We start from the raw sequence: 23526 nt of genomic DNA, 5'->3' as shown, positions 1-23526 counted from the left end.
CTTTAGTACATCCACAGTGACTCTAAGCCATGGAAGGCATTGCAGTTATTTAGGGAAAAAATACTGAAGGAGGGCCCGGATGGGGCTCAGAGGGCTAATGGAGGGATTTTTAAATGCAAAATTTTTATATGAGGAGACTTTTTAAAATCCAGTGGGTTAAGAGCCAAATCCAGGCCTAACACAAAAGCTGCACCTCAGAGAGCAAGGTGCTGTGTCCCCCTTTCCCAGGAGTCCCTCTCGAAGGATGGAGTCCAAAACAGCAGCGCCTGGTCGGCTTCACGTGTGCATGGCATCTTGTGTTTGCCATTCCGTAGGCATACTGTTCCGGTAGGCACAGTAGCTTCACCTGAGCTGGCTCACTCCCTCTTTCACTGTCATAGCCTCTTGTGCTTAGCGCTCTTCTGCTCAGAATTTTGTCGTCAAAGCAATACAGCTTTTACTCTCCACAACTCAAATGGTCTAAAAAAGGAAAGTCTTACTGTAATCATATAATTGTGTTCTAAGAAAGCAGTGGATGTTGCTAATGTCAGACATCTTAGCACATCCCCTCCAATCGCAGCATGTTATTCAGACTCCTGTCCTCATGAAAACATTTTTGTTCTGTGATGAATGCCTGTACTACTTCCAGCCATTTCCTGAGAAACACTAGGCCACCAGACAAAAGTAATGATTTTTTCAGAATGTCTCAGATCTGCCTCTGAGGAGGTAAAAACTTCATTTCCAGGAAAGGTGGATGGAAGCACCCAGTGTGCGCGTGTCATGCGGTGTTGGCTGGCCTGGGGCCTGCCCAGGAGTCTGCGCCACTCCCAGCTCCCGCCCCCTCACTCACACCACGCTGGCCGCTTGTCTCAACACCCCCCCCCCCCCCCCGCCCTGGAGCAGACAGGCAGTGGGGGTACTGCTGCTCATGGGCACATGGGCCCCACACCAGAAAGTCAAATACCCCAACAGGGATTGTGCAGATGCTGTCTCTCTAGACTTATTTCAAGGTAATTTGAATTGGGAAGGGAAGCTATAGCTTTCTGGGAGTTTGCAGTTTAATGGCCTTGATTTTCCTAAGCCCGCCGAAAAGAACTGTGTGTCACATTTCTTTCCTTTTCCTGCAGCTGAGAACGGTGATGGTATCCACATAGTTTTGAAGTGATGTTGTACTTAGTCTGAACTATATTCAGTACCAAATAAAGTCACGCTTAAAAGTGTGTGAAGACTGAATCCAAGAAGTCTTGGGATTGGATTTTACCGTATGAAATGTTTCATATTGAAAACACAAGATGACCTTTCTAATGAGCTGTATGAGAGGCGAATCTCCTCACTGTCACTGCCATAGCCAAGCATCCTCGTGAGAGTGAGCACGTCGGGACAGCACGCGTGCGGCTCTGGGGCCACGTGCCAGCGGGGCTGCCTGCTTCTCTGGCAGAGGCCAGTAGATACAGTTCCTAGAAGCAGCCTTTGCTGTCTTTTTACACTGTATGCGGTTTGGAAATGAATGTAAAAACGTACTGTGGGCATTTACCTTTCTGTGCCAGTTTGGCTTTTATTGCCTGAACCTTATGCTGACCCAGAGCAGGGGTGGGGGACAGTGCTGTTGTGGAGCCAGCACGGAATCTGTCTGCAGATGCGATGTGCCGAGACCGCGATCAGGGGTCAGGTAAGAGGCTTGGCATCTTCTCGGAAGAAATCATGTCTAAGGGTGTGTGTGACGGGCTCGTGCCAGATGGGGAAAGATCCGAGCCAGGAAGGCGGGCTTGGAGCAAACTGCATTATCAAGAGTACCTTGTTGAGAGGATCAGTGTAAATCCTAATAGGTACAAAGACTTTTGTGTTTTTGCTTTGTCACAGATTTATTGAAAACCTTTTGCTTCTGCTTCCATTTTTAGAGTTTTGTTTCTGGTTTTCATTTTTGAAGTCCCTTGCCTTTTAAACTCGTGTGGTATTCCTCCCTTTCTCTGTCCCTCCCCTCCCCACCCCACCCCACCCTGTTCCTGAATGTTTTTAAAGCCCTGTCCCAGACAGTGGAAACAGGTGACCTAAGTAGGGGGAAATGTATGGCCGTTTCTGACTTGCTGTTAAAGGGTCTTCATTATCAACAAGTTGAAATTATTTGTGGCAAATGAGATGTCATAAATGAAACACTAAATTGTACCATAAAAATAACGCCCACACTTCTGAAATACGAGCTTTAGTACAATCATGGGTAAATATTTTGGTGATTATTTAAGAGGCTTTCTTATACACCACATAATAACTTCTTTTTCTATAAAAAAGGGTGCCTCTTCCACAAAATCAAATGCTTGTCTGCCAGTACACTTCTTAAAGGGAGTCCACTGCTTTTGCAATTTTCCTTCCTTGCTTCGCTCTGCCCGAAGCCTTCCCCATGCACACCAGCAAGCATCTGTGAGGCCCACATGTGGTGTAGCGGACTTCGGTTTCCCTTTAACTATAGCAGCTCTGACCAGTTACCCAGCTGTTTGGTTCTGAATGTGTTTATTTGAATCTTAACCTTTGTTCAGGCAGAAATAGGAATGAGTAATTTAGGCTTTGAAATCCCCCAGAAGACAAACTACTTCAGTGGGTAAAAGCTTTGACCTTTTGTGTTTAATTCTTAAAGGGTTATTGGATACAGAGAAGCCCAGTCTCTAAATATTTTCATCTTCAGTTTGAAAATATCTGTAACTCCTATAGAACCTAAAAGCAGAGGAACCATCCTTTCTGTCATCTCCCTTTGCTTCCATATGAACATGTTTTCTGTACCGATCACTTGAAAGAAGTGAGCATATTTGTTTTTGCTTGTCTGTTTAGCATTTCTTTTTGAGTCTCAAAGCTACACGGAAATAAATGTCATTTAATGCTGTGTGCTATTTTGAATTCCTCATCAGGTTTTAGAAGTGGGGTTACACTTAAAAGCTCATTGAACTTGAAATTATACCAAGCAGCATTGACCATTAGTCTGTCCCAGTGAAGCAGGTTAAATTATGGCACCAGCAGATTTGCTACTTTGTTTTTTTAATAGTAGGATGTATACATTTCAGTATAATAAATGTTTTCCGATTGTTTTGCAAATGCGTGTCTCATTTAAAATCACACGTCCTAACGGTGTCCCCTCAAGTCCTGGAATCTGAGGGGGTTCGTTCCATGCATGTGTTCTGAGCACCCCGAAGCCCACATGTTGTCTAAGAGGCAAGGCCTATGTGTTGTGTTCTTTCTGGTTTGTTTTCTCAAAGATGATGCAACTGAGGACAAATTATTCCACTCACTGTTCCACACCTACAGAGGAAGCAAACCTGATTTTTTCATCTGAGAAGCCTCACCTGAGCTGCTCTTGTCTTCTAATGAGGTCATAGGTCATTGAGGAATGAGTCCAGTAACTCTGATAGGTTGTGTCCTGGCTCAAAAGAAACCGTATAGAAAGCCCTGGTCATAGAAATTTTTAAAAACAGAGACTATAATTTACTGACACAAGTCTGTGTTTTATGCTATTTAAATAGCTTCTTGCATCAGTCATGCCCCCACACATAGTGGTGTAAATGTATATTAAAATAACCGCTGTGGTATATACGCGCACATTCTAGACCAGGAAAAACTAGAGGATCTCGCCAGGTGGTGAGGTCATCAGGGTTTGAACGCTTATTCTGATAATCTTGTTAACTTAAGGGGTCGTGTATGCACCTTCCTTCTCTTCCGCTGTACCCTAAATGCTCCTAAATGGTCCATCTGTTGGAGGCACCGCTGGTCACGGGCAAGTGCTGTGTCGGGTTCGCTGTTCTACTCCAGCCTCCCGTGAGCTGTGAGCTCTGTGCTCTTCGTGGTGGGGAACGGCTGCTAGGAAGTCTGAAGTTCACGATGTGAGAATGGCGATGGGTTCCTGATCTTCATAAATATCACATATGTGGACAGCACAGAATGGAAACTAGAGCTTACCTGATTTTAGATATTAGGGAGGTCTGGATTTGGAAAATGGTTTTGCTCAGATTTGTCTGCCATGAAGATTATAGCAATAAAACCCTCTGATTTAACTTTGCAATGGTTTATTCATTTTTATATTATGAGTCTAAAAGGTGCCAACACTTTACTGAGCTGAGTTTTAAGTGTGTACAATTTTTGAATAGTTCTGGTGTAACTTGATTTCTAAGATTTTAAAATAAACTTGGAAAAAATCACACCCATTCTACATGCATCCATTCATTATTTTTATTTGATTATATATATTATAGATAACTTAAGCCTTAATTCTATTTCTTTAAGGTCCCCCAAATTTTGTGAGAGATGACACGATTAGCTTTTCTCCTAGAACAAAAATGCACTCTGTGGTAGCACCTGCCACAGCTTACTTCCAGTCAGGCAACACGGACTCGGTTGTTTTTGTCTAGCTTTTGGTCCCCGAAAGAGTGTATGACAAGTTGACAGAAACAGAAAGGTGAAGGCCCTGCTCCACCCAGTTCAGAGTCCTCATTTCTTTGGTGTCTCATGGCAACCTAACTTGCCTCCCACCTAAGTCTCTACGTATAAAACTCTCAGGCATCACGAATTTGCAGTACAGGTCACTTTGAGAAAGTTACTATTTCATCTTCAAAGTGGAAAAGTCCTGCTAATCCAAATGAAATCACTGTGAATTAAAGTAGGCCACTGGCTTCAGTATCAGGTAGAAAATCAACAGCTTAGTCTTTCTGCTCGGTTTGTGCTAACACTGATGGTCTAAGGAGCGCTGACAAAGCCAACGGCAGGATGTTGGTACCTAAGAAGGCACCCACCTCTTAAGAGATCCAGGTCCCCTTTGTGGTCCAGGCTGTGCTGAGACCACTCTTGCCATGTGCTGGCAGACACAAGGCTTTCATTCGATTGTATCGTAGCAGAATGAAGGTGAAAACTATCACCAGAGTTACTGCAGTCCCTACTGAAGTCTTTTACCTGTAAATGTCTTTCCCAATGGAGAACCAAGAGATCTGGGTGAAGGCGGAGCAGGAAGACCCGGGTCTTCTCTGGAGGAAGGGACACCTCATCGTGCCTTGGACTCAGGCAGTCGCCGTCAGAGAATGACACAGCACCTGCACAGTCGCTGTCCACTTCCTCCCACTGCTGTCGGGGGGGTGACAGGAGCAAAGTAGGCATGGACTTTGACATGAGGGAGCTGAGCCTGGAGGCAGAAAGCAGACAGATACGGAGTAGTCATGTGTGTATTTGAGGATTACAGGCACAATCCTAGACAAGCCCGCAGTTTGCCTTGTAGAACTGACCCTCCTTGATTCTCAGGCAGATAGTTCAAATACAGTTTCTCATGTAGGCTAGAGCTGTTCCTGTTTACATATGTATCCTCCTAAAGTGAGGAGACCCGAATATCTGCCCTGGGGGCAGTCACTGGTCCTGTATGGACACTGAGCGGCATCCTTGCAGCCGTTAGCACCTGGGGCAGTTCTGTGAGGTAAATGCAAAGCTGCTCAACATAAAGTGTATTCAAGAAAACTATGTGAACTATGTGGGACAAGAAAAGCCATGTTCTAAGCCCTGTTCTCTGGAAGTTAATCAAGACCATGGTCTCCTTCCTGCTGGTAATGACTATAAGTCTCTCTCCCTACAAGGGTCTGATCACCAGACTCGTTAGAACCTCTGTCCTGCACCCATTCTGGAAGTTGAATTGGCCAGAGTGAGATCTAATAAGGAAATTTTGAACAAGAAGACACTTGTAAAACGTCACTATAAGCTTAGGATAAAATGTGGAAGATGGGAGTCTTGCCATACTCTTGTTTGCTTAGGAAGTGTGCCAGCCCCGCCTTACCCGCATCCGCTTGATGCCTGCGCGGGTAACCTGCTGGCAGTCGTACAACTCGAGGCGCTCCAGGCCGCGGCAGTTCTCCAGGTGCTCCAGGGCCACGTCAGTGATGAGGAGGCAATTGTCCAGTTCCAGTACCCGCAGCCTCTCGTGACCGCAGGTGCTGTTGCTCAGGTGCAGGATCCCATCATCTGTGATGAGCTCACAGTGGGACAGACTCTAGAACAAGGAGACACGCGTGGATATCTGAGAGACCTGCTCTTTTCAAGGCTCCGGGCCTGGGCTGAGCAGCACCCTACGGTAGCCACTTATCACCGGAGGATTAAACACAAAATCTTGGGGTCCTGTGGCCATGGGTTTGCTGCAGCTCTTGGTGGCTGTTCTCATCTTTCCAATTATGTAAAGATGGAAATCAAATTGCAGGTGATGATACAGTTGAAGAGGACAATGTGAAAGGATCCTGAACTCACTTTCATCAACTCCCTAATTCTCATCTACATAAAGGACCGCCTACTCTGAAAAAAACAAAAACAAACCCTAAAAATTGAGTGACTCCTACACATTGAATGAGAGAAGGTCCAGGTCACGGGGTAGGAGAAGCTGGGACACAATCTTGCCATAAGTCCCACTCCCAATGCAGAGACTCCCAGCTGGAAGGGAACTCAAAACCTGGAGTTTGTCCCTGAGGAGCAAAGGGCTTGAACCCCATGTTGGGCAACCCAGCTCTTAAGATCTGTACCTGAAAGGCAAGCCCCTAAAATATCTAGCTTTGGAAACCAACAGGCTTACATCCCCGAGACCCATGAGACTAGCAATCCCAGCAACAGCTCTTAAGGGGCTCACACATGTGGACTCACCCACCTCAGGGCCCAACCTGGACGTGGCCCATTCAGAGGTGTCTGGACTTCGTATGGGAGGGTCTTGGACACTGGCCTGAGGGTCAGGCACCTGATCTGACACATTTGGGGGCATGCTGGGGTATAGGGACTGGTGGGCACCCATCTTTGTGTACCCCCTCTATCTTGCTCCAACTGGTGGATGCTTAAAAACAAAACAAAAAACCCTCTAGGCTTTTTTCCCCCCCTTTTCTACTTTTCTTTCTTAGTAGGCACCATCTCTACACTCTCCTCTGTCACTCCCCAGCTAGTGGGTGCCAGTTTCTTCCTCTCCCTCTGCTGTACTTGAGAACACCATTCTCTCTCAGGAAGGAACTTTTACAAGTGTCCCGTGCCCTGGTTTTACATCTGGTACCTTGGTTTTTGCAGCTGTTGCTAGAGGACACCTTTGCATCTCCTGGCTCTGGGGGCCAATGGGGCTTACCTGGTGGGCCTCACAGGACTGTAACCAACAGAGAAATAGTTCTGAAATGGCCAGTATCCCCAGGGCACAGCAAGAGACAACAGGCCCAGGAATTCAGTCTGTAAAAGAGGACTAATAGCTTATTACCATGGACACTTGGGTGGCCTAGTCGCTTAAGTGTCTGTCTTCGTTCAGGTCAGGATCTCAGGATCCTGGGATTGAGTTCCACATTGGGCTCCCTGCTCAGTGGGGAGTCTGCTTCCCCTCTGCTACTGCTCCTCCTGCCTGTACTTTCTCTGTTCCTCTCTGATAGATAAATAAACCTTTTAAAAAAAATAGCTTATCATCATAGCTGCAGCCTGAGGGGCAGGCTTCAGATTAAACACATCTTAAGGGCTGGCGAGACTTACTGGAGACCTCTGGGGGTCCCCAGGATGTCTTGGAGGGGAGATTTTATAGGCATCTTGTGTCCCATTTTTACTTCTGGTGCCCCAGTCTTTGGGGCCTGCCACTCAGGGATGCTCCTTGATCACCTAGTTCTGAGAGGATGTTGAATTCCCCTCCTATAAGCACCCCAATTCTACAGCTATAATAGAGGAAAGAAAGTGAAGACTTTCTTTCTGTCTAAGGGACAACATGAAGTGGACTAACATTCATATCATGGGGCTCTCGAAAGGAGAAGAGAGAGAAAGGAACAGAAAAATTATTTCAAAAAATAATGGCTGAAAGCTAACCTGGGGGGAAAAACAGAATCCAGATCCAGGAAGTCTAGAGAGAGTTCTATAAATATGAACCCCAAGAGATGCACACCAAGGTAAATTATAATTAAAATGTCAAAAGTTGGGGCACCTGGGTGGCTCAGTGGGTTAAAGCCTCTGCCCTCAGCTCAGGTCATGATCCCAGGGTCCTGGGATCGAGCCCCACATCGGGCTCTCTGTTCAGCAGGGAGCCTGGTTCTTCCTCTCTCTCTCTGCCTGCCTCTCTGCCTACTTGTGATCTCTGTCAAATAAATAAACAAAATTAAAAAAAAAATAAAATGTCAAAAGTTAAAGAGAATCTTGAAATCAGGAAAAGAAAAACTTGTTATGTACAATCAGATTTTTTTTTTGCAGAAACCACAGGGACAGAAGGCAGTGGCATGACACATTCAAAGTACTGAAAGAAAAAAACACTTTCAGTCAAGAATACTCTTAACAGTTATCATTCAGAATTGGAGTAAGAGTTTTTCAGACAAGTTAAAGCTAAAGGAGTTAATTACCTTACTAAACCAGCTTTACAAAAAATATTAAAGGGACTTTGTTGAGATGAAAATACAGGGCACTAAATAAAATGTGAAAGTATAAATCTCACTGGCAAAGGTAAATATATAGGAAAGATGTAACGGGTGAATCATTTATAGAGCTATTGTTAAGGCTAAAAGACAAAAGTAGTAAAATAAAAACAAAAACAACAACAAAACCCAAACTACAAACAAGTGATAAACGAGATGAAAAGATGCAAAATGTAACATCAAAAACAAAATGGAGGAGAGAGGGAGAGTAAACACACAGAATTTTAGAATGTATTCAGATTTAAGCTGTTATAAAATAGACTGATACAAATATAAGTTGTTATATGTAAGCCTCCTGGTAACCCCAAAGTAAAAATCTATAGTAGATACACAAAAGATAAAAGAAATTAAGTGTACTACTATAAGTCATTAAACCACAAAGGAAGAGAACAAAGGAACAGAAAGGAACTACAAAACAGCCTGAAAACAATTAACATAATGGTAATAAGTACATAGCTATCAATAATTACTTTATATGTAAATGAGCCAGATTCTCCAAACAAAAGACAAAGAGTTGGGGCATGTGGCTGGCTCAGTCAGTTAAGCATCTGCTTTTGGCTCAGGTCATGATCTCAGGGTCCTGGGATCAAGCCCAGTAGCAGGCTCCCTGCTCAGTGGGGAGTGTGCTTCTCCTTCTCCTTACTTGGGCTCTCTCAAGATCTCTGTTGCTATCTCTCTCTCAAAGTTTTTTTTAAAGATTTTATTTGAAAGAGACAGGGAGAGAGGGAACACAAGCATGGGGAGTGGGAGAAGGAGAAGCTGGTTTCCTGGTGAGCAGTAAGCCTGATGCAGGGCTTGATCTAAGACCCTGGGATCATGACCTGGGCTGAAGGCAGCCGCTTAACAGCTGAGCCACCCAGGTGTCCCTCAAATTAATAAAATCTAAAACAAAACAAAACAAAACAAGTCCCCCCCCAAAACAAAAGACACAGAGTGCCTGAATGAATTAAAAAAAAAATACCCATTTATACATTTATATGCTGCCTTTAAGAGACTCACTTCAGTTGCAAGGACACACACAGATTGAAAGTGAAGGGATGAAGAAAGATAGCCCATGCAAATAACCCCCCCCCCAAAGTTGGAGGTAGCCATAATTACATCAGACAAAATAAACTTTAAAACACTATAATAACAAAGGACATTACATAATGATGTAAGGGGTCGATCCAACGAGAGCATAAATATTGGTAAATATTTATGCACCCAACATAGGATCAACCTAAAATATATAAAGCATATATCAACAGACCTAAAGTAATAGCAATCCAGTAATTAGAGGACTTTAATACCCACTTATATCAACAGTAGATCATCCAGACAATATCAGTAAGAAAACATAAGCTGTACACAATATGATGGAACAGATGGACTCAATAGATATATACAGAACATTCTATCTAAAAGCAGAATACACATTCTTCTCAAGTGTACATGGAACATTCTCCAGACCAGATCATATGTTAGAATACATAAGAAATCTTAATATGTTTAAGATTAAAATCATTATCAAGTACTTTTCCAACCACAATAATATAAAAGTAGAAATAATTACAAGAAGAAATGTGGAAAATTCACAAATATGTGGATATTTAACATGTTACTGAACCACCAACAAATGAGTCAAAGAAGAAATCAAAAGAAAAATGTAAAAAATGTCTTGAGACAAATGAAAATAGAAATGTAAAAATCAAAATTTATGGGATGCAGCAAAAGCATTTCTAAGGCAATAGTTCATAGCAATAAAGTCCTACCTCAAGGAATGAGAAAAGTCAAAAGACCTAACTTCACACCTTAAGGAACTATGGAAAGATGACAAAGCCCAAAATTAGTAGAAGGGAGGAAATAAAGATTAGAGAGGATGTGAATAAAAGAGACTAAAAAGACAGGACTGGAGGAGATTATGCTGAGTGAATTAAGTCAAGCAGAGAGTTAATTACCATATGGTTTCACTTACTTGTGGAGCATAGGGAATAACACAGTGGACATTGGGAAAAAAAGAGGAGAAGTAAGTTGGGGGAAATTGGAGGGGGTGACAAACCATGAGAGACTGTGGACTCTGAGAAACAAACTAAGGGTTTTGGAGGGGAGGGGAGTAGAGGGTTGGGTGAGCCCGGTGGTAGGTATTATGGAGGACACGTATTGCACGGAGCACTGGGTATGGTATATAAACAATGAATCTTGGAACACTGGGAAAAAAAAAAAAAAGACAACTGAAAAGATCAATGAAACTAAGAGCTGGTTTATTAAAAGATAAGCAAAACTGACAAATCTTTAGTTAAACTCACCAAGAAAAACAAGATGACTCAAATAAAATCAGAAATGAAAGAAGAAAAATTATAACTGATATCACAGAAATACAACAGATCATAAGAGACTATTAAGAACAATTATACACCAACAAATTGGACAACCTAGAAGAAACTGGTAAGTGCCTAAAAACAAAGGCCAACCAAAGCAGTAATGAAGAAATAAAAAATCTGAACATACTGATTACTAGTAAGGAGATTGAATCAGCAATCAAAAACCTCCCAACAAAGAGAAGTCCAGGACCAGATGGCTTCATTTGTGAATTCTACCAGATATTTGAAAAATTAATACCAATCATTTTCAAAGTCTTCCAAAAAAGAGGAGGGAACATTTCCAAACTCATTTTGCAAGGTAAACATTATCCTGATACTAAAACTAGACAAAGACACTACAAAAAAGAAAGTTACAAACCAACATCTGATAAACACAAGCAATTACTCTCAACAAAATATTACCAAACTGAACTCAACAGTACATTAAAAGAATTCTACACCGCAATCAAGTGGAATTTTTATTTTAGGGATGCAAAGATGTTTCAACATTTTCAAAACAATCAATATGATACAGCATAAGCAAAATGAAGAATAGAAATCATATAATCACCTAAATAGATGATGTAATAGAATCTGACAAAATCAACATCCATTTGTGATTTTAAAAATGGGTAAAGAAAGGACATACCTCAACATAATAAAGACTGTATATGACAAGCTCATAGGCTAACATCATACTCAATGGTGAAAAGCTGAAAGATTCTCCTTTAAGGTGAGAAATAAGGATGCCCACTCTTGCCTTCTTTATTCAACATGGTATTAAAATCCTAGCCAGAGGAATTAGGCAAGAAAAAGAAATAAAGACATTCAAATTAGGAAGAAGTAAAACTGTCAGTATTTGCAGATGATGTGATATTATATACAGAAAACCCTAAAGAATCCACCACAAAACCGTTACAACCAATAAACAAATTCAGTAAAGGATACAAAGTTAACATATAGAAACTGGCTTCATTGCTATATGCTAATAATGAGCTATCAGAAAGACAAATTAAGGGGCGCCTGGGTGGCTCAGTGAGTTAAAGCCTCTGCCTTCAGCTCAGGTCATGATCCCAGGGTCCTGGGATAGGAGCTCTGTATCAGGCTCTCTGCTCAGCGGGGAGCCTGCTTCCTCCTCTCTCTCTGCCTGCCTCTCTGCCTGCTTGTGATCTCTGTCAAATTAAAAAAAAAAAAGAAAAGAAAAAAGAAAGACAAATTAAGGTGCACCTGGGTGGCTCAGTCGGTTAAGCATCTGACTTTTCATCTCAGCTGAGGTCATGGTCTCAAGGTCATTAGATTGAGCCCCACGTCTGCTTCAAATCCTCTCACTCCCTCTCCCTCTCCCCCGCCCCCACTCACATTTGCTCACTCTCTCTCTAGAAAGAAAAAGGAACAAAGAGAAATTAAGAAAAACAATCTCTCTTACAGTTGTATCAAAAAGAATAAAAGATGTAGAAATAACTTTAACAAGGAGATGAAAAAAACCTACACTCTGAAAACCATAAGACATTGATGCACTTAAGATGACAGAAACAAATGAAAAGAGACTTTGTGTTCATAGATCAAAATTCAAATTGTTAGAATGTCCATACTACTCAAAGCAATCTACAGATTCAAGCAATTTTTATCAAAATTTCAGCTGCATTTTTCATAGAAATATAGAACAATCCTGGGCAACCCTCTTGGGTCCCCTCCCTTTGGGGGAGCTTTGTACTATCGTTCAATAACTATGGCTCAATAAACTTTGTTTTGCTGCCTACCAAAGAAAGTGTAACAATCCTAAATGTATACAGAACCCTAAAAACCCTTATTAGCCAAAGCAATCTTGAGAAAGAAGAATAAATCTGAAGGCCATTATACTCCCTGGTTTGAAGCTATATTATGAATAATGCTATAGTAATAAAAATGTACAGTATTGGCATTAAAAACAGACACACAAATCAATGGCACAGAATAAAGAGCTCCCAAATAAGCCCACCCATAATTAATCAATTAATTTATGACAAAGGAGTCAAGAATATACAGTGGCAAAAGGACACTCCAATAAATAGTGCTGGGAAAACGATAGCCACATGCAAAAGAATGAAAGTGGACTCCTATTTTATAGTATATACAAAAATCAACTCAAATTAAAGACTTAATGTAAGACCTAAAACCATAAAAATCCTAGAAAAAACAGGCAATATGCTCCTTGACATTGATCTTGGTGATGATTTTTTTTTTGAAAGAATACTAAAAGCAAAGGCAACAGTAAAAATAAAGAAGTGGGACTACATCAAACTAAAAGCTACTGCACAGCAATGGAAACCATTAACCAAATGGAAAGGCAAAAATGGGAGAAAATATTTGCAAAACATGTATCTGATACAGGGCTAATATCCAAAATATAGAAATAACACATATAACCTAGTAGCAAAAAAAAAAAAAAAAAAAAAAGTGGTCAAATGTCCTGAAAACACATTTTCCCAAATATGACATACAGATGGCCAACAGACACATGGAAAAATGCTCAACAATGCTAATCACCAGGGAAATGCAAATCAAAACCACAATGAGACATCATCTCACACCTGTCAGAATGGCTTCTTATCAAAAAGATAAGAAGTGATAAATGTCAAAGACATGAAGAAAAGGGAACCCTTGTGCACCACTGATGGGAATGTGAATTGGTGCAGCCACTATGGAAAACAATATGGAGGTTCCTCAAAAATTAAAAACAGAACTCTATATGATCCAGCACTTCCACTTATAGATATTTCTCTGAAGAAAATGAAAACACGAATTCGAAAACAGCTGTACTCCCATGTTCACTGCTGCATTATTTACAACAGCCAAGGCATGGAAACAACCTAAGTATCTACCAGTGGATGAATGGGTAATGAACATCTCACACACACACACACACACATAGGAATATTATTCAGCCATAAAAAAGAATGAAATCTTGCCATTTGTGACAACATGGCTGGACCGTGAGGGCATTAAGTGAAATAAGTCAAGTAGAGAAAAATACCATATAATGTCCCTTATATGTGGAATTTTAAAAAAACAAGCAAATAACCAATCTCATAGAATACATCCTGAAACTAATATTACACTGTATGCTAACTAACTGGAATCTGAATAAAATTTGAAACATAAAAAAAGAATACATTGGTGGCTGTCAGAGGTGGGGGGTGGTAAGTGGATGAAAAGGGTGAAGGGAGTCAAAATGAACATTTTTCCAATCACTGAATAAGTTACAGGGATATAATGAGAGGAAATCTGAAAAGTTCTTAACCTAAGAAAAATATTTTACAAATAGGGAGACAGATGTCAACGAAACTCATTCATGTTGATCTATCACCATATATACAAATATCAAATTGTTATGTTGTAAACCTGAAACTAATATAATATTTTATCAAGTATATCTCCATTGAACAAAAAGGAATCAGAGCTGGTGGTACCCAGGACTCTCTCTGAGTAGCAGTAATTCTGGAAAATTCAAACTTTAGTGCCAATGAGCCTTGGGAATAAAGGAGTAAATGCACATAAGTGCCCATCAAGGCAAAGTTAATGGGTCTTAACAGAAACTGAGCAGATCAACCACCTGCTTTCAGATGGACGGCTTTTCTGTGGAATCCTAGGGGGTCTGCCAAAGCAGGAATCCCCACACTCCGGGGCAGGAGGGCTCTAAGAATCCAATTCAATAATGAACAAAAGAATAATAGGTAGTGCTTACTGTCAGTTAGAGACAGGTAGGTAGCAGGGTGCTGAAGAAAAGCAACCTGCTGGTATTAGATTACAGTGTGGACTGAGACCACTTACGCTGTGGATTTGCTATTATTCTGGTGATTAAGGAATGGAATCAAAGCTCACTCTTACCATGGCAACAAGTAAACTGCTAGCTCATTTTTATTAAATTGCTATTAATTCACTCATTTATTATTAAAGATCATTTTATTTTATTTTAAAGATGTATTTATTTATTTGACAGACAGAAATCACAAGGAGGCAGAGAGGCAGGCAGAGAGAGAGGAGGAAGCAGGCTCCCCGCTGAGCAGACAGCCCGATGCAGGGCTCAATCCCAGGACCCTGGGATCATGACCTGAGCCGAAGGCAGAGGCTTTAACCCACTGAGCCACCCAGGCGCCCCTATTAAGGACCATTTTAAAAGTTAAAAAAAAAAATAAAAAAAAAAAGATTGCAGGGGAAATTTCAGTTTACTCCATTCAGTGCAATTTCATAGCCTCCTCCACTTGAGGAGGCCAGTGCAATGAGTCTGATGTCCATGTCATTTAGAAAATTGTGCAAACAGCCATGACACAGAGACTTACTGAACACTCTTGATGGTTATAATTAAATAGACCTTGGACACTGTGATCTGACATTACTGGTTTCTCTTGGGTATAAATAGTAAAGGCTACAGAATGTAATAAATTCAGATGAACATTGTATAGCCAAACAGCAATTATTTTTTAAAGATTTATTTATTTATTTTAGAGAGAGTGCATGCACATGAGCAGGGGGAGGGGCAGAGAGAGGAGAGGCTGCCAAGCAGACTCCATGCTGAGCACAGGGCCTGATGTAGGGCTCGACCCCAGGACCCTGAGATCATGACCCAAGCCAAAACCAAGAGCTGGATGCCCAACTGACTGAGCCACCCAGGTGCCCCCCAAATGGCATTTCTGTAATTAAAGTTCTCCATATCAATAGTTTCAGATCTGACATTTTATCCAAATGCATATAAAATGCAACATTCACCCCACCATAAAAGTTCAGAGGCAAAAAGTAGTAAATCAAAGTCCCATTATTCGTTCGTTCCTTCAAATATAGGAGTTCTAACTCTGTGCCAGGCCCTATGTTGCCATGGTGGGTGAGTAAAAACACACTGGTGGAACTGAGGTCTTGAAAGACATAACTATTAGGCTGAAGTTAAGGTAAGTGCTCTCAGAACACAGAGCAGTGGAATGTGACCTGAGGAAATGACCACTAAATTGACGTCTGAAGGATGAGGAGCCAAGAAGGAGAAAGAGTGTGTAGAGTGTGTTGTGTGTAGCACCCCAGGTAGCACGTGGAGAGTGACAAGTACTGTGCATGGGAAGAAAGGAAGATGCAGATGGACTTGCAGAGGTGGAGACTAGATCACAGTTGTGCAGGCCACGTAAAGGAATTTTATTTTGATCCTCATTGGGAAGAGTTTTAAGGAGAATGAGATGTTTGTTTTTCAAAGAGACCATCATGTATTATTACATACCCACCAGAATGGCTAAAATGAAAAAGATGTTACTGGTGAGCATGTGGAGCAACTGGAACTCTCCTACATTGCAGCGTGATTTGTATATTCCTGACTGGAATGCATACATGTATTCACCACAAGTCAGAATAATATTGGCTTTAATACCCTCAAACTGGAAACTACTCAAATAATCAGTAGTAGAAAGGATAACTAAATCATACTGTGCCCATTCCATACAGCAATGAGAATGAACAATGTTCATTTTATATGTAGGAATATGGATAAACTTCACAAATATAATAGTGAAGACAGACACCAAAGAGGACACATAATTCCATTCATAGTTTATTTAGTTTATTATTATTTTTTTAATTTTATTTGAGAGAAAGAGTGAGAGAAGAGCACAAGCAGTAGAGAGGCAGAGGGAGAAGCAGACTCCCCACTTAGCAGGGAACCCAATACAGGGCTCAATCCCAGAACCCCAGGGTCATGACCTGAAGACAGAAGCTTTACTGACTGAGCCTCCCAGGTACCCCTCACTCATAGTTTATAGATAATAAAGTACAAAACAAGGGCAAAACAAATCTAGGGTTAGAGTCGGAAGTCACTCCCCTTTGGTGATGGTGGTGGTGGGGGATGTTTCAGTGACCCGAAAGGAGCAGCAGAAAAGGGTTGTTTGGAGCCTGGTAAGGCAGATTCTTCATCATTTAGCTTATGCAAATGCACTGATATATACACCTATAATAAGTGCTCTTTTCTGCATGTATATTTTACTTCAGTAAAAAATTAAAACTGAAAGATAAACCACCTTGGAGTGCCTGGCTGGCTCAGTCGGAAAAGCATATGACTTGTGATCTTAGGATCATGAATTTGAGCCCCACATTGGGTGTAGAGATTACTGAAAAATTAATCAATTTATTATTTTTAAAAAAGGAAAAAAAAAGATAAGTCACCCTGACTGCCAGATTATTCAGAATGTAAATGTGGATGTAGTTGAGCAAATAGACTACTACAATCTTTGAGGCAAGGAAATGCCTGCCAATTTTGGACCTGATGAGTTCTGGTGGAGAAGACAAGTATATGGGTGTGAGGTATTTCTGCAAAGTGGAAAAAAAAAAAAAATCAAGAAAGCCTGATAGTGGATACAAGAAATAAGCAGCTGAGTACAAATTAGAGGGAAGGGAACCTAGAAGGAAAAAGAAATTCTGTCAGACCTTGGAGCTTGAATGATTCCTCTTTGAGCAACATGGGAAATGTTTCTTCTCATGAACCCAATCACAACATATGATTCTACATGAAATAGTACTTACGTAATCAATTACTGCTGTTCATTTGTTTTTAGCTTTGGAATTGGTTTGTGGATAAAGCCAGAACGTTGTTTAAATTAAGAAACAGAATTTGAGGGGCAGCTGGGTGGTGCAGTCGGTTGGGTGTCCAGGGTCATGAGATCTAGCCCATGTCAGGCTCCGTGTTCAGTGTGGACTCTAACTGGGACTCTCTCCCACACCCTCTGCCCTTCTCTTTCTAAAATCAATAAATAAATTCCTAAAAAAACAAACCAGAATTTGGAAAGAAAATCTAATTAAATTTTTTAAAAAATAGAAGTTAATTATTTACAATAAAGTATAACCAGAAACAAAGTGTATATGTATCGATATTACTTACATACACACATATATGAATATACACACATATAACCATGCAGATTAGAGGAAGATGATGGAGATGGTGTCAGAGTACCAACTTCATTGTTTTAAAACAGGGAAATTGAGGAATCAAAAAGTTAACAGTTGCATCTGGGACCAAGGAGACAGATGCTTTCATATTAATTGAAAAGCTTCTATATTGGCATAGGTAAGTATTTATATAATTTAAAAACTGCTTTAATTTAAGGATAATCAGAGGGGCAAACATGTCAAACAAGCTTGACGTGTTCCGTGAGTTCCTAGGAAAATCTGCCAATATGGTTCACAGAGCAGAGGGACTTTTAGTTTATGCTAATAAAGAGTCAATAGTCAAAGCCATCTGCCACTCATTGTTTATATATTATCTCATTTATGCTTCACAGCCTCCCTACGGAGTAGGTATTATGATTGCCATTTTATAGATGAGGAAATCAAGACTCAAAGAAGTTGAAACTTGCCCATTAAAATAAGCTCAGGCTAGCCTTAATAAGCCTTTCCCCTCTCCTGCATTATTTTGCCTACCCCTGGTATCCTATGGATTTAAGGCTGTTTTTATTTCATCTGTTTATGGCAGGTGTGTTAGGAGGAAAGGATACTTCAGAAAAACAAGTTTGCCACTGTTAGGCATTGTCTATCTACAGACTAATTAGGAGAGCCACATTCTGGAAGTGCTTATACTAGCATTCCAGAGAAGGCAGAAGTGGTGGTGGGGGAGGCAGCAAATATGCACAGCAGGGAGTACAACTGCCTTTAAAGGCAAAACAGCAGTTGTCTTTTGCTGGGAGAAGGGCCGGTGGGGGGGAGAAAATCTCTCAATCTCACATAGAATTTCTCTAGAAGGAACAGACATTGGTCACAGAGATTATCCCTGAGGGGGCAGGTGGGGAAATAGGGTAACTGGGGGTTTTAAATGAGATAGGGGATTTTTCTCTTGTATTCTTGGCACTTAAAAAAATACCTTGAACTTTTTCTTTTGAATTTTATCAATTTTTTTTTGCTTTAATTGATATGATCATTAATTTTTCTTCTGTAGCCTGTTAACATGGTGGATTACACTGATTCATTTTCAAATATTAAACTAGACTTGTGTCCCTGGAATAAACCCTGCTTGGTCAGGGTGTATAATTATTTTTATATATTGCTGAATTCTATTTGCTAATATTTTAAGGGCATTTGCTTCTATATTTATGAGGGATACTAGTCTGTAGTTTTGTCTCTTGGTACTATTATTACCTAGGTTTTATATCAGGTTATTATTGGCCTCATATGAGTTGTGAAGTACTCTGTCACCTATTTTCTGGAAGAAATTGTGTAGTTGGCTTCAGTGTTTGATAGAACTCTTCAGTGAAACCATCTGGAGATTTCTGTTTTGGCAGTTTAAAAATTATAAATCAATTACTTTAGTAGTAACAAGCTATTCAAATGATGTTTTATAATGAATGAGCTGTGCTGGTCTGTGCTTTTAAATGTGCTGGAAGTGGTCAAATGGATTTACGTGGAGGTGTTCCTAGTATTCCCTTATCATCCTTTAATGTCTTCACGGCTTGTGATGGTGCAGGTCTCAGTCTGTTCCTGCTGCTGTAACAAAATGCTACAGAGAGGCTGGCTTATAAACCACAGAAATTTCTCTCTCACGGTTTGGAGGCTGGAAGTCCCAGATCATGGTGCAGGCAGATGTGATGTGATGGCTGGAGACGGCCCCCTTCCTGGTTTGCAGCCAATGCCTTCTCGCTGTACACTCCTCCAGGGGTGGATGCAGGGAAGGATCCATCTGGAGCCTCTTTTATAAGAGCATTTAACCCATTCATGAGGAAGTTCTGAACCTGGTCGCCTCCCCAAGATCCTAAGACCATCCTGTTGGGGGGTAGGATTCAACATATGAATTTTGGGGGGACACAAACATTCAGACCATAGCACCCCTGTTTCATTCTCATTACTGGTAATGTATCATTTCTTCATCAGTCTTGCTAGAGGTCTGTTTCAAAGAACAAGCTTTTGTTTTGCTGTTTTTTTCTATTGTTCTTCATTTTTTACTTTCATTGATTTCTATTATTATTTTTAGTACATTCTTTCTTTTCTTTATTTTGGATTTATTTTGTTCTTCTTTTTCTGGTTTCATCTGGGTGGGAGTTTAAGATTATCAAGACTTTCCTTATTTGTCTTCAAGTTTACTTATTTATCTCAAGTAATCTCTACACCCAGTGTGGGTGCTAGTATAAGTTTGAACTCACAACCCTAAGATCAAGAGTCATGTGCTTTACCAACTGAGCAAAAAAGACACCCCAACACTTTCTTTATTTTCAGTGTAATCATTTAATGCCATACATCTCCCTTTTAGCACTGCTTTAATGCATCCAACATATTTTGATATGTTCTATTTTAATTTTCATTTAGTTGAACTTTTAAAAAATTGTGCTTAGGGGGCTGTTTTCCAGAGTGGCTGTGACAGTTTGCATTCCCTTAACGGTATTAAGTTCTCTATAGTTGCTGAGTTTCTGTCTGGTTGTTCTATCACCTGTTGTGAGAAGAATACTGATGTGTCCAACTATAATTGTGATCTTCTGTTTCTATCAGTTTTTGCTTCACATAATTTGCAACTCTGTTGTTTGATGTATATACATTAAAAATGGCATTATCTTTTTTTTTTTTTTTTTAAGATTTTATCTGTTTGAGAAGGAGAGAAAGAGAGAGCATGGTGGGGGTTAGGGATAAAGGAAGAGGGAGAAGTAGACTCCAGGGTGAGCAGGGAGCCTGACTCAGGGCTCAATCCCAGGACCCTGTGATCATGACCTGAGCCAAAGGCAGATGCTTAAATGACTGAGCCACCCCGGAACCCCATCATCTTGGTGGATTGACTCTTTTATCTCTATGTCATAACCTTCTCTCTCCCTGGTAATTCTCCTTGCTCTTAAGTTTCCTGAATCTAATAATAATATAACCATTCCTGTTTCTTTTGTTTATAAAGTTTCTTTTGGAAGCACCAGTGGCTCAGTCAGTTAAGAGTTTGCCTTTGGCTTGGGTCATGATGCTGGGGTTCTGAAATCAAGCCCCACAGACTCCCTGCCCAGTGGGGAGTCTGCTTCTCCCTCTCCCTTTGTCTCTCCCCACTGCTTGTGCTCTCTTGCATACACTCTCTCAAATAGATAAAATCTTAAAAAAAAAAAAAGTTTCTTTTTTATATCTTTTTCTTTTACTTTAGCCAACCTATAGTATCACATTCAAAGTAAATTTCTTACAGCTTATACTTGGATCATGTTATTTTATCCATTCGGGCAGTATCTGCCTTTTAATTGGTATGTTAATTAAGACCATTTATATTGGGGCACCTGGGTGGCACAGTCCATTAAGTGTCTGCCTTCGGCTCAGGTCATGATCCCGGAGTCCTGGGATCAAGTGCCATACCTAGCTCTCTGCTCAGTGGAGAGTCTGCTTCTCCCGGTCCGTCTGCCTGCTGCTCTGCCTAATTGTCCTCTATTATCACTCTCAAATAAATAAATAAAATCTGTAAAAAAAAATAAAATCATTTATATTTAATGATATGCTTGGGCTTAAGTCTGACCCTCTACCCCCTATTCTTTCAGATCTTCATTTCTCTGCCTGCCCATGAGTCTCTGAAACATTTTTTGTAGATTTCCATTTTGATTTACCTATTTTTCCATTTTTATTTATCTATTGTATTTGAGTGTCTTTCTTTTGTAGACTTCTTAGTGGTTGCTCTAGGTATTATATTATGCAACCATAACTTATCACCACGTACTGGCATCAATATTTTATAGGTTGAATTAAATATGAAAACTTTATCTCCCTTTTTAAAAATATTCATTTTTAAATTAACATATAATGTATTATTTGTTTCAGGGGTACAGGTCTGTGATTCATCAGTCTTACACAATTCACAGTGCTCACCATGGCAATACCCTCCCCAATGTCCATCACACAGCCACCCCATTCCTCCCACCCCCTTCCACTCTATCAACCCTTAGTTTCTTTCCTGAGATTAAGATTCTCTTATGGTTTGTCTTCCTCTCTGGTTTTGTCTTTTTTCATTTCCCCCTCCCTTCCCATATGATCCTCAAATTCCTCATATCAGTGAGACCATATGATAACTATCTTTCTCTGATTGACTTATTTTGCTTAGCATAATAGCTTCTACTCCCAACCATGTCGTTGCAAATGGCAAGATTTCACTTTTTTGATGGCTACATAATATTCCACCGTGTGTGTGTGTGTGTGTGTGTGTGTGTGTGTGTGTGTGTGTATACATATACCACATCTTTATCCATTCACCAATTGATGGACATCTAGGTTCTTTCCATAGTTTGGCTATTGTGGACATTGCTGCTATAAACATCTGGGTGCACATGTCCCCTCAGATCACTACATTTGTATCTTTGGGGTAAATACCCAGTAGCACAATTGCTGGGTCGTAGGGTATCTCTATTTTCAATTTTTTGAGGAATCTCTTGTTTTCCAGAGTGGCTACACTAGCTTGCATTCCCACCAACAATGTAGGAGGGTTCTCCTTTCTCTTCATCCTCGCCAATATCTGTCAATTCCTGACTTGTTAATTTTAGCCATTCTAACTGGTGTGAGGTGGTATCTCATTGAGGTTTTGATTTGTCTTTCCCTGATGCCAACTGATGTGGAGCACTTTTTCATGTGTCTATTGGCCATCTGGATGTCTTCTTTGCAGAAATGTCTGCTCATGTCTTTTGCCCATTTCTTGATTGTATTATTTGTTCTTTGGGTGTTGAGCTTGATAAGTTCTTTATATATTTTGGATACTAGCCCTTTATCTGACAGGTTATTTGCAAATATCTTCTCTCATTCTATCAGTGTCTTTTGGTTTTGTTGACTGTTTCCTTTGCTGTGCAAAAGCTTTTGATCTTGATGAAGTCTCAATAGTTCATTTTTACACTTGTTTACTTTGCCTTTGGTGATATATCCAAGAAGAAATTGCTGTGGCTGAGGCTGAAAAGGTTGCCGCCTGTGTTTTCCTCAAGGATTTTGATGGATTCCTGTCTCACACTTAGGTCTTTCATCCATTTTGAGTTTACTTTTTTGTGTGGTATAAGGAAATGGTCCAGTTTCATTCTTCTGCATGTGGCTGTCTGATTTTCCCAACACCATTTGTGGAAGTGACTTTTTTCCACTGGACATTCTCTCCTGCTTTGTTGAAGACTAGTTGACCATAGAGTTGAGGGTCCATTTCTGGGCTCTCTGTTCCACTGAACTGTGTGTCTGTTTTTGTGCCAGTGCCATACTGTCTTGATGATTACAGCTTTGTAGTACAGCTTTAAGTCCGGAATTGTGATGACACCAGCTTTGGTTTTCTTTTTCAACATTCCTCTGGCTACTTGGGGTCTTTTCTGGTTCCATACAAATTTTAGGATTATTTGTTCCACTTCTGTGAAAAAAGTTGATGGTATTTTGACAGGGAGTGCATTAAATGTGTAGATTGCTTTAGGTAGCATAGACATTTTCACAATATTTGTTCTTCCAATCCATGAGCATGGAATGTTTTTCCATTTCTTTGTGTCTTCATCAATTTCATTCATGAGTATTCTATAGATTTCTGAGTACCGATTCTTTGCCTCTTTGGTTAGATTTTTCCTAGGTATCTTATGGTTTTGGGTGCAACTGTAAATGAGATTGACTCCTTAATTTCTCTTTCTTCTGTCTTGCTGTCAGTGTATAGAAATGCAACTGATTTATATCCTGCCACGTTACTGAATTCCTGTATGAGTTCTAGCAGTTTTGGGGTAGAGTCTTTTGGGTTTTCCACATATAATATCATATCATCTGCAAACAGTGCAAGTTAAACTTCTTCTTTGCCAATTCCGATGCCTTTTATTACTTTTTGTTGTCTGATTGCTGAGGCTAGGACT

General features: G+C 40.4%; 2 protein-coding genes across 9 annotated transcripts in view; one reads left to right on the top strand and one right to left on the bottom strand.

The window, feature by feature from the left end:
• The window catches only part of UBP1 (upstream binding protein 1), a 57119-nt gene extending 53102 nt beyond the window's left edge, over nucleotides 1-4017 (top strand). For all 3 annotated transcript variants that reach the window (XM_032302873.1, XM_032302793.1, XM_032302950.1), the window contains one exon: nucleotides 1107-4017. In XM_032302873.1, coding sequence (XP_032158764.1) covers nucleotides 1107-1144 — 38 coding nt within the window. In that variant the 3' untranslated portion in view covers nucleotides 1145-4017. The remainder of the gene's footprint in view (nucleotides 1-1106) is intronic.
• Nucleotides 2795-23526, bottom strand: part of FBXL2 (F-box and leucine rich repeat protein 2) — a 151834-nt gene continuing 131102 nt past the window's right edge. For 3 of the 6 annotated variants that reach the window (XM_032303064.1, XM_032303140.1, XM_032303321.1), the window contains 3 exons: nucleotides 7016-7102; nucleotides 5771-5983; nucleotides 2795-5131 (listed from right to left, as the gene is read on the bottom strand). In XM_032303064.1, the coding sequence (XP_032158955.1) occupies nucleotides 5024-5131; nucleotides 5771-5983; nucleotides 7016-7102 (408 nt within the window). In that variant the 3' untranslated portion in view covers nucleotides 2795-5023. Of the gene's footprint in view, nucleotides 5132-5770; nucleotides 5984-7015; nucleotides 7103-19273; nucleotides 19493-23526 lie in introns of those variants that run through there. The other 3 variants (XM_032303197.1, XM_032303395.1, XM_032303268.1) reach the window with 2 other exon arrangements.

This window comes from Mustela erminea, chromosome 1 (assembly GCF_009829155.1).
Source record: "Mustela erminea isolate mMusErm1 chromosome 1, mMusErm1.Pri, whole genome shotgun sequence".
NCBI classification, from domain to species: domain Eukaryota; kingdom Metazoa; phylum Chordata; class Mammalia; order Carnivora; family Mustelidae; genus Mustela; species Mustela erminea.
Note: the sequence above shows the minus strand (reverse complement) of the source record. Positions and strands in the feature narration are given on the sequence as shown.